Source organism: Dromaius novaehollandiae, chromosome 19 (genome assembly GCF_036370855.1).
Source record: "Dromaius novaehollandiae isolate bDroNov1 chromosome 19, bDroNov1.hap1, whole genome shotgun sequence".
Taxonomy (NCBI): domain Eukaryota; kingdom Metazoa; phylum Chordata; class Aves; order Casuariiformes; family Dromaiidae; genus Dromaius; species Dromaius novaehollandiae.
This window is the reverse complement of record NC_088116.1, coordinates 15,934,803-15,946,966: the sequence shown is the minus strand read 5'-3', so window position 1 is coordinate 15,946,966 and position 12,164 is coordinate 15,934,803. Positions and strand designations below refer to the sequence as shown.

General features: G+C 33.3%; 1 protein-coding gene across 1 annotated transcript in view; it reads left to right on the top strand.

Annotated features, from left to right (window-relative positions):
• The window catches only part of LOC135330346 (gamma-2-syntrophin-like), a 185,073-nt gene that overhangs the window by 167,443 nt on the left and 5,466 nt on the right, over positions 1–12,164 (top strand). The window contains exon 10 of the mRNA XM_064523522.1: positions 11,108–11,179. Within this exon, the coding sequence (XP_064379592.1) occupies positions 11,108–11,179 (72 nt within the window). The remainder of the gene's footprint in view (positions 1–11,107; positions 11,180–12,164) is intronic.

Genomic DNA, 12,164 nt, shown 5'->3' with positions numbered 1-12,164 from the left:
GTCACATCATGAAATACACCACCGATACTAAAGTTGTGAATTTTACATACAGGCTAGGGATTGAACTATTACAGAGAATCCAATCCTAAATGTGCAGTTTGAATAAGTGACAACATCCTGCTTTGATTATTTCCATAGCTAAAAACTAGAATCGTATTTCATAACAGATGACTTACCTAATACCACTGTAAAACACTAAAAATTAATTTAAAAGAAGGGAACAGAAATGAACTGGAAAATTCTCGGCTCCTAAAAGTGACCCATAAATACCACATGGAAACTTTTTTATGCTTTCTTTCTCCCTTCAGAGAGCCATTGCTTTAAATACATCACAAAGAACAAAATGTAGAATTAAAATACATTTGCAGCTAAATAGCTTTCTTAATTCTTGATCAGAAAGTGGTCAGTCTCCTGATTTCTTCAGCAGAAGCAAAAGCAAATCTGATTTTTTATGTGTACCACCAGCATACCTTTGTGAAGTACTTACTCTTTGAACCTTATTTATGAACAGAAGCAATTAATAACAGTCTCTTTCTCTAGACTGAAATTCTAAACCCAGTGATTCCTATAAACTTCTAACATTTATAAATGGCAAATTAATAGTACTTTTCTTAAAATGAGAGAACACATCTGGAAAAAGTTTTTTTTTTCTTTCTGCAAAAGAATATTCATGTTTATATGTTGAGGAACTAAAATCTTATTCAGTTACTAGAATCCAATTATAGTGAAAAACAAAACAAAACAAAAAAGTAAATAAATAGCACACCAAATATTCATGTGTCTTTAACTTCATGAATTTCAATTATGATGTTCAGACCTATTTTGGAAGGAAAATTTTTGATATAATTAAACTATCTATCTACATGATACTAATTGAGAATAAACTACTTCATTTATCATATTCAGCATACTCATTTATCATATTCTACTAAGAACAGGCAAGTCAGGATAAATGTTTGTTAGCATTTTTACCATCTTATTTGTCACTATCTACTACACTCTACAGTGTTTCTGTGCAACATATTTGTAGAAACAATGGCTTTTCAAAAAAAAGGAACAAAGGCGACCCCTTTGGTCATGGTGTTACGTCATCGCAGTAATCAGATGCACTTAGGTGTACAATGTCAGTGACAGAATGCATAAATCCCAAAACCCATTGACCAGTTTTCCTGATCTGTAATCACACCACAGATGTTTTATATCAGGGAATTAAAAAAAAAATAAAAGAAAGGAAATTGGCAGTTTCCGTTTAGAATTCAAACCTGGATCTCGAGCCACAAGCTGGCTGGGGCTGCCCCAGCTGTCACCAGGACCTTGCTCCCTCAGAGCAGGGGGACGGGCCCCAGCAGCCAGGCCAAGCCCAGCCCTGTCCCACCAGCAGCCCTTGCCAGTACCAGCCCTGGGGAGGCCCTGGCCCATGTTGCATCCTGAAACTGGTTCTGTATTGCATGTCCAAGCACGAGTAACTTTGTAGCTTCAAACATAAATCCCCACAAGAAGCCTTACACTACTTTTAGTGATATTTAATTATGCTGCTCTTATTATCCCCACTGATTTTTTTTTTACTACATTAAGTGAAATATAAGAAATGGACTGTTCTACTACAAAAATATTAATACTGTTATCTTGCCTGATCTTTAAATGTTTGCCATTATGTTTTATTTCAGACATGTTTCTCTGATGCTATGCTATTGACAATGCCACACTGTAGTGTACATGAAGTAGATGATGTACAAGTCATATAGTTAGTTGTAATGACCTTATCCATAATTTATAACTGCTTATAAAAACATCTAATACAATTTTTACTCTATTTCTTTGTGTATAAGAGATCATAAGGGGGCAAATACAGTTTCTAACTTTCAAAAGAATAAACAAAATACAGCTACCAATGAGCAAAATTCAAGAAAAGTACAGATCAAGTACGGATTTTGTAATTTCAGAGAAGCTACTATAGAGAGTAGTGTTCTATATATACTCTGCTTAAACAGTTTCTCAGATGGTGCTTTCAAAAATGTAGACGCTTCCCAGTAAGAACAGATATCAAGAACAGAGTTGCTTACCACAGTAACAGAAATGGGCTAGAAAACTCAGCTGTGATGTGTAGACCAGGGAGTTTTCTAGCTCCATGATGAGGAACAAGCCATTTTCTAAAAGGCTGTATGATATCTTCTGTCCTCTCCAAGAAGAAGTGTTATTTAACATCTTCCATGCTGGAAAAAGCTCATAGGCTTATTCTTGTTTGACTGTAATGGGCGCATTTTCAACTTTTTCTGTTTTCAGTTGTGCATATAATTTCATTTGCATGGTTTGTCACTATGAATTGATGAGAGGTTCTACATGTACACAGAGATATGCATGTACAGATACAAAACCCAGCACCTGTTCATGATGGAGTGAAACATTGTCACATATGTTTGGCATGGTGTGCATAGCTGTAGCTGTATGCAGGAGAGTTTTATATGCAGAAATTGGTGATGTGCTGAAACGCTTTTACATTTAGACCTAATGATAGTAATCAAAATGTCTTTTAGGTAAATACGCCTATGACTTATAGGTCATAACTTATGACACTTCCTATCATAGATTTAATATCCACAAAGGCCTTGGAAAAGAGATAATTAGGTTTCATATCAGATTTAGCAAAGTCATTTTTTTGTGTCATCAGATGCTGTATATTCTCATGTTTTCCTGTTTTAAGTAGAAGTAAAATATACATGACATCTGCACACTTTCTTCCCCAGAATCTTCACTGGCCCTAGAAGTGCATCTTTTCTGTAGTTTATAGAGACAAATAGACTGAGATGATGTTCTCAGAGTTTAAATAGCTTGGGCTGTGAAAGTTCAAAAAGCAGATGCTTGGGAATGGCTGCAGCAGGCACTGACCTATAATTGAGACTGAACTGAAGAATGTGTAATTTGTGTTTATAAGGCATAAGCATGGATCTACTGCCTGTGTTTACTCCATTCATTTCAAAAATTTCTTCCTGTTGTTTTTATGTCAGTCTGGTTAGTTAATTATACACTCTGTAACAGAATTCTTATCCACCCACTTTACAATATGTGAATCTTTCTGGATCAAGATCATTCCTGAATAAAGCCAATGAGTTTATGGTGAAGTTGCAGCTTAATGCTGAGACTAGAATATCTATAATATCTGTATTGAGGTCTGCTCTGCCTAAGAAGTGTTTTATTGGGGTTCCTGTTTTATGCAACAGTATCAGGACAAAACTTGGCAGATTTAGCGAAACTAGATTTTAGATTGCCCTTATGGAAAATGGATAAAGATATGGTAGGTGCCGTAAATATTACAGAATAGATAACTCAAGGGGAAACAACTCTTCGAGTCATTACCAGTGTAAGATTTGTCAATTATTCTGTAATCGTGGCTGGCTCTAGGGGATAATTAAGGGCTAAAAATGCATGCATTTTTATTGCAGCTGATGGAGTCTGAATTATTGCCCTCTAGATGTTACCATATATAAATAAAACAGCAAACAGATGTGATTACAAAGTGCTTTCTATAAGCTGTTATTATGCTGTTTCCACTTATAATTGTATTTACTGTAAAAATATTTTAGTTCAGTTATATCCAAGGAATTCTGGGAGATTTTCTTTTTTGCAAGATAATACTTTATTTCTGAAGAAGCTAATTTTTTAAAAGAGTGGAAATTTATCCAAGAATATAAACATGACCGACAGTGAAGAGAAGCTCTTGTTATCTCATCGTATACATAATTTGATTAAAAAATTAAAAATTCTTAAATAAAGATATGAAAAATCGAGTCTTTATTTTGAAATTATTATGAAGACTCCATCCTCAAAATTTATGTTTCGGTTATATAGATATACAAATGAAAAAAATGTAGTGGTTACAATAGGCATGTATAAATTAAAACAATTCCTTCTCTGTAGAGTTCATTTTGATCTTAAGGCAATATACTAGACATCTAAGAACTAATGCATAATCAGCAACCTACAGCCTGTTCTCAAATCCGTCTGAAAACCAAATTTGCTGCACGATGTAGATGTTCATTAACTTCAAGACAAGAAATTCTTCAAGGCAAAAAAACAGTCAGTTTGAGTTTGGCAGATGATCACCTCTGCTGAAACAACTAGGAAAGTGGAAAGTGAATATGAATATTACGTGAAATGACAACAGTGATGGCCCTCAGGAGACAAACTGCCAGTTGTTTTAGAAAGAGTTATGTTTGTCTAGAGGAAGCAGATTCTCCATCTCTCATTCAGATAAGTGCATTAATCACTGACTATTATATATAATAGCACATCTAGAACCATATCCTGTGTTAGATTACTGATTCTGTGATCATCTTTGTTATCTGCCATTAACCTGTTATTTCAGGCTCTGCTCATCACTGGTCACTGGATTTCCCTTTAATTTGCATGTGATTTTCCTGAATAAGTATCACTGATAGTTGCTGCCTGTGAGAATTTTTTTCTTATTAGAAATATTTAACAACTTTCAGGGCATTAATGACTGATTGGAAAAGCTTGGTAAAATAATGCTAAATTGCAAAACTGAGGCACATATTCAGTTTTGTATGGAAATTTCAGTGACTTGTAACTTGAAATTGGCAAAATAGCTGAAGCAGAATATATTATTGCTTATTTTGTTACTGTAGTTCTTAGTAATTATAGTCCTGGACCAATATTTCAGAGTTTTGTTGCTGTTCAGAGAAGGTTCAACAAAAAGGTCTCTTCTCCAGAAAACCTGAAATGTAACTATGAGAGAACAGATATGGGGTAGATAGAGAAAGACAGGGGGATATAAAAGGACAGTATTGGTAATAACCCACAACCCAAGTTCACAAAAGTATTGGTATAAAATTTGTGAGTAGTCTACAAATAGAAACTACATGAAGTAGTGTAGAGTGTTAGTGGTGAAGAGAAATGGAGTGGATGTATTTGTGAGGTAGTGAGAAAGGAGTTTTCTGAACTTTTTATAAAAGCCAAGAGGAATGCCAAGGAAAGATTTTTCTTTTTTCTTTCTTTTTTTCCTTTTTACAGCCAACAGAGATGTGCCTGAAACAGGACATACACTCTTTTTTGACCTTCCCAAGATCCAAAAAACCTCCTAGATCACATCATTGATCATAATTCACTTAAAGAAGCTGAAACAATAAGGCTGTTTGTCAAAGAATGTTCTTCCTGCATCCCTAAAGTAGCTTATCTGACTGCATTTAACAGATTTACAGATTTAATTCACAGATACCGTATTTACAGTTTAAAATTATGACACACTTTTGAAACTATCAAATATGAAAAACACCGTATCACAAATAAAAAATTATTTTTAGGGCTATGTTACTATGCAAGCTTTATTTTATTACATTCCGAAAGCATCTGATAAATTTCTGTCTATTTTCAAATCTTGAAAAAGTTCTGAATTCATATCCTAGAAGAAATTGGGAAGACATTATTCAGTGAACAAAATTTGCAAAAACATTCATTTAATAACAAAGTAGTTGAGATTTACTTGAAAATTTCCAGAAAAAAATATTTTGTATTCACAGAATAAGTGCTGTAATTGTGGGGAAGTTGTACTGTTTTGTTTTTCCTATCTTCTTCTTCCTCGTAGTTTAATATCATTTTTAGGTTCCAGTTTTAAAGTAATCATATCTTTGAAGCTGTTGTGGTAGTCTTTAATGTGTTTTTTGAGATGATTAGATAAATAGCACTGAAGTGACTCAAGTGAAGACAGTTGACCGTCTATCCTACTTTTATTTTTAACAAAAGGAATAAATGCAACAGTACTATGAAAGCAATAGAAATAGTTATGAAGCTAATATACTCTATTTTATCAGTCTTTTACCTTGGACAAAAAATTACAGAGAAGAAAAGTACAGGTAATTTAATTGGTACATGAACAGTACTTTGATATGAAAGAGTACCGCTATTTAAGTGGTAAGTTGTTGGAAACTTGCACGGGAGGAGCCGACGGAGGGAAGACCCAGACGCTCAATATGAGTGATCAGTATACTTCATCTTTATTAGGCGTGATCTTCCTTTATATAGCACAGGACTAATCAGGCTCATACATATTGCAAAAGCTGAGCTCCTTATTGGTAATAGCAATTTTGTTTACCCCAACGCCTTCTGCATTACATCACCCGCAAGTTCCCAGGACTAATCATTGGTAACACATTGAAGCCAAGGACAATGTGTCCTTGGCTCTAGCTGTTTTTACTCTCGTACGGGACTTGGCTCACATCAACTGTGTGCGATATGTACTTAGTTCTGCTTCCTTTATTTGTTCAATCTTCACATGACCTCTGCCCTCAAGCCAGTCCTCCACAGTAAGTATTGGCAATTGTAATTGTAATTGTACGTTGTGTATATTGCCAATGTAACATAATAGGAATTGAGCTGCAGTGCGTAGCCATGGATGCTTTCAGTGGACTTTCTAACTCTACATATAAATCCTTATTTCTTTAGTTCACATCTTTGCTTGGATCTGACTACTCTTTATTGTGTGTTTTGTAGCATCTAGTTCAGGTTGTTTTAGACATCTTTAGGTTCCTACTGTTATATCATAGTTCACATCAGGAACATCTCTTGATATATCTTTTTCTTTTTAAAGTTTATATATAATTTTTGAAATTTTTTCTTGGATGATTTTTTCCCCTTTCATGAAGAAGCCAGTGAAGTGAATACTATTGACCTGGAAGTATTTCATCTTTTTGTCTTTACCTTTGTAAATATTTTTAGATTGATTGGATAATTCTGCTTAGTTGTCAGATAGTGAAGCTCCTCTGTAGTCCAGGTATTAAAATCTTTTTCATTTTCCCCCTAAGTTTTATTCTTTAAATATATTAAAATTTGTTAATATTATTTAGGTACTGTAAATTTCCAGAATCAGGTTCAGTGTTCACAGAAGCCAAAGAGTATGTTCCTTTTGCCTTCAGTGAGTTTTAGATTAGGTCTAGGTATAGTCATGCTACAATTTTTAATTAAGTGTGATGCTCCCTTATATATGCCCCAAAATTATATTGACTGTATCTCCTTCTTTATGTTCTATATCTGTAGTGTAATCCTTTAGTATGTTTTGTTGGGTATCATTGCAGAATTCTCTTCTAAGGAATAACTGTTGTTCAGTTTGTTGTCTAACACATGGATACATATGTCCTGTATGCACGTGTCAAAATGATTTTAATTTTGTTGTTTTCTCTCTCCTGTTCTAAAATCTTAACAGTGTTTTTAAGAAAAATCAATGAATTATGTGCCCATTTAGAGCTAAGTATATTTTGAATTTGAGCATTCTTCTGAACTGATGTTCAGATTACTTGGTCTAAATACTTAAAACGAGAAGGCTTGAACAGTGTAGTTTAGTTTCTTAAATCCATTAGAATGCCTTTTTTAAAAATGAGGAGCTCACAGAAACTCACACTGAAGAAAAAAGTACCTGTTAAACACTTAGCACTTTTGAAAATCAGGTCTGTTATTCCAGTATCTCTTTATGGATTTAGAATTGTCACTTCAGGTTTTATCTTTGTTCATTTGTATTATCCCTGTGTCCTCATGGGTGTTCATGTGGCCTTTCATCTGAGCTCAGCATCATCTGCCAGTTTATGAATGTGTTATTTTACACTCTTTCTGAAGGAATAAATATAACCAAATATCTACAAAAACAGTATTCAATAACTTTTACAATTTTTCACCAGGTAGTGCATTGAGTTAGCTAGGAGTTGGCTATACACCTGAAAAATGCTAAACAATGCAATTCTTTCTAATACTGTGTAATTAGACTTTCACCATATTGTTGTGAATAATAGCATTCAGTTAAATTTGGTTATAAATTCATGTATTAGACAAGAGTTAGGTGGAAGCTGACTGAATGCTACTAGGTATTCTCATATATTTTCACACTAGTTTTTACTCTTTGTGAGACCTAAATTCACATGAACGAAAGTGTGTCTCAGTCTTAATTGACCCATTCTGAATATAACTTTCTGAGATATTTTGTCAAATGCTTTATTAAAAAGTAAATATGTTGTCATTTTAGAACAATTCCAAAATATTGCAATGTATGGAATATTTAGAGGAACAATTCCAAAAGACAATAATGAGGAAAACTTCTTTATTGCTTAAGGAATATATTTCAGTGTCTCATTTATCTTAGACCTATTTATTAACTGTGTTATGATGGATATGCTCATGATAAATTGAGACATCTTTTAAAACAAATGAAGTGTATTGCACTTTTTGTGAACTCTTCTGATTCTTTGCAGCTTTTCTCATTGACTAGAAGTATATGATCACTTGCGATATTTTTAAAGCAATGCAGACTATAACAACAACATTTTAAACTTAGACATTCTAGGATAGTTCTAAGGAGAAAACTATAAATAATGTCAACTGCCCCTTTGGATTCCAACATCTCTTTGCATTATGTTTATTTCCCTTCCTTAAAATCCCTCCAAATGTCATTTGTGTTCTCCTGATGACCTTGCACACTGTGATATTCAGGCTGTTTCACTCTTGGCTGTAAGTATGGTAGTTTTTCCTTGATACACACAGTAAAATAAAGACTTGGCTTATATAGCTGTTGATTGTGATCTATCATCCCTTGCTATCTCTGCACAAAAGGTCATAAGAGGTTACAGAGAGTCAAAGCATGAGAGAGATCCACAGGATAATGGGGAGAATTCTGAAGTATTCACAGTGAATTTAATGGCACAGCAGTGTTACCAGTGTCCATGGCAGCATCATTAATAGTAGCAAAAAACCCTAGCAGTTTAAATTAATCTTCAGGAATCAAAACAGAAGGTAGGAGCAAATGAAAATTCAGTTGTCTGGACAACTTTTAAGTTATACCCTCTGTCATTAAGTTCACTTTCATAAACAGCAAATTAAGCAGGTGCTTCTGCTTTTATGTCTTGTCTAGCCACTAATAGGGATGGAGGATTCTCATACTTTTAACTGAGAATGAAAAGAAATTTTTTCCTTCCAGAAACTCAAGACCAAATAATGAACTAGATATCACTCTGCTATAAATCTTATTTTGCAAGAAGCATTGAGATCTTTTGAGAGTCAACAATAATGGGCCAGAACCTGTTATCTTTAATTAGTTTATTTTCAAAACGACTATCAAAGTAAAAAAGACTTCCCTTTAAATAAGAATCAAGGAAAGACCTGCAGTACTTAGCCCGATGTCAGCATGTTTGAATGTACGGCATTCCCTTATGAATCTGCCATAATTCCTCAGTTCCAGTTGCTTCTAATCTTGTGTTATTGCCAACTCCTAACAATAATTAAAATCAAAATTCAAATAAAATACTGATTGCACCTCACTAGAAAGAAAATAGTAACAGAATATTTAAAATCAGTAATGTATGACTCCAAAAATTACTGCACTTTATAAAGTAATGGGAGGACAAGTGTAATATTTAAAATTGCTTTAAATTGGTTTTCTAAAGCAGCTGACATTAGATTTAAATTTGACAAAGTATTAAGTACTTTTAAAGTTATCATTAAGTAATGTCTTGAGCTTTAATTTATGATGAAACAATGCTTATAATATTACAGAAAGAATTGTATTACATTGTATTTAGGTGATTTTTTAATTTAATTTTTAAAATATAAAAACTGTCAAATGGACAACCATGGAATATGAGTCCCTTTACATCCTGAAAAGATGTGGTGATACAGCTTTCACTTCCAGGGGTCTTCAGTCTCGTTTGTAATATGTGATTCATCTCAACTAAGTTTGGTTTTCTGAAAGCTACATATCTAATCTAAAGTAGTTACCAACTTCTATATCCAGTGACAGAAAAAGAAAAAGCATTTGCACAGTCTGTTCATAAACCCTATGGCAAGGATGTAAGACAACTTGGAGGAACCACTGTCTTGTCTTTTTTTTTTTCTTTCCCAAACATGAGGGAATTAAAATTAGATTTATGAAGAATTAGATTAGATTGTTAATATTACACACTTCTGATATCTAAATTTAAGTGAGATGTTTTGCATGCTGGGAAGAAAGATTTTAGGTAAATTCTGGAACACTGCTTTTAAACTCATAGCTGTGACAGATATGTGGCAATAATGCCCATTAGTTCCTGTTGGAGTGGACACAAGAGCATATAAGATTAGACAGAAATTAACACTGAGTTCACATTACTCTTCAAACAGCATTCAGGTGAAATAACTTTTAGTTACTGACAAAAATCACCACAGTCTGCTCCTGAGTTTTGTGGTGCTTTTCAGAGTTCGGTTTAGTCACATTCTCCATGTATCTGAACAGTCATACCTGTGCATTCACCAAGAAAAAAACATGACTTTGCTGTAAATAATATAAAGAAAATAATGTGTATTCGCCTTGTATTTTTTATACTTAGAGGTTCATGGTTTTTTTCTTGAACTGCATAGGCTAGATCCTGTTTTTAAAATAAAGCAGATGATTATCACATGATACCATGACCTAGACATTAGAGAGAAAAACTTCAAATATCATTCCAACTGTCAAGCTATAGCAGCCATTAATGTCAACAGGATACTCTAACAAAATCAAAAGAAAACAAAAAATTCCATTTCTTTTTAGTATTAAGAAATATAGGCACACAGCTGACATTCTTTCTAATGTCAGATATTGTAAATATATAGTCCTTTTTCATTTTTAATATAAAATTAAGGTCCTCGTGTTCTAGTGTATGTGAATTCAAAGCTGAATTTAGGATCACATCTTGGTTTATTGATTTAAAATTTTTATTAAATTGGGGAGTGCATTTGAATGACTCCGAATTTGAGAAAGTTCTGTCTGTTAGCATTTTGTAAAATAAATATGGTTATGTACCTCACCACAGAGATTACAAAGAGGTTTCCATCATACTGAAGTAATAATAGAAAAAATGTAATTAAATATGTTTTAATTTTAGTAAGAACCCTCTAGGTTCTGTTTCTTTAAAAATGAAATGCTATTTGGCAGTCTTTTTTAAATCCTGGATATTAAGTGTAGTAACGTTTGAATTTTTTTATAGTATCCAGTAGAATAATCATTGGTGAAATCTTTTTAATTTTTCATCTTTTCATAATTTTAATAGAAATATGTAAAAAGAAATATGTTTTTTAATATTTTCTTTTGATATTATAGGTAAGCACACTAGACTGGGTACGAGCTGAAAAAATCTATAACCTCTGTGAGGTTCTGTTTAAAATTCACAAGGTAGGTTTCCCAAAAATTACGATTATGCTATTTAGTAAAAAGAGTTTACCTCTTCAGGTTAATGATGATCTCAAGTTAAGATTAACTGGTAGTAGCTAACATTCAAGTAGTTTATCTGTTGTTATAAAGCCTATTCTTTGCAGCAGCTGCATTGTCTATGTAAGTATAAGAGACTACAGCAAATGGATTAGGTTCCAAGCGAGCAACTTACTAAAATACTTCCAAATTGAAGACATTTTTCAGTATTACAGCCAGCCATGTCAATTATGAATGAAACAAACAGCTAATCATAATGAAGCTTGATATTGCATTTCTCTTTAATGAGTCAGATTTTTACATGACTGTGACAAAAAATGCTTTCTTTGTAATTTTGATCTATGTAAGGTACTTTTATTTAATTTGCATAATAAGGAATACAAAATTCTGTCCTTGTTAGATTGTGAGTAACTTACTAACACTATAATTGGTTTTACCTTAGAAAGGACAACATGGTGCATTCATGTATTGTAGGGTTTTTTTCTTTTCTTTTTTGCATAGTCTAGAGACGTTGTCATGTTTTATCTCTTTAGCTTGTCCTGAGGAATGACTTTTTGGCCAAACATTAGCAGTCTGTTTATAGAATTGATTTGTGAAAGATATTTTTGTGATAAGTTCCATCAGATAGATTAAGTTAGTTCTTTACCAGCTAATCGGAAACTGCTTTGCAGGTGAGGGAAATAACTTGATCATCATCATTTTGGACAGGGAAACCCAAGCATAGGTATATTAAAAGTATGCTTGTAGAGTCGCAGAAGACTGAAAGTAGAGCCATAAGAAGACTGTAATTCACCTGAGTCCCCGGACTGCACTCTAACTGTGAAATTATACTTTCCTTCACTATATTTGCAAGCTATGAAGTTTACACAGGATGATGTCCAGAAAGACAGGTACAGGTACCAGTTTGCAGCCATCCAAATGGGAAGTTAGCTGGAAAAAACTTGTACTT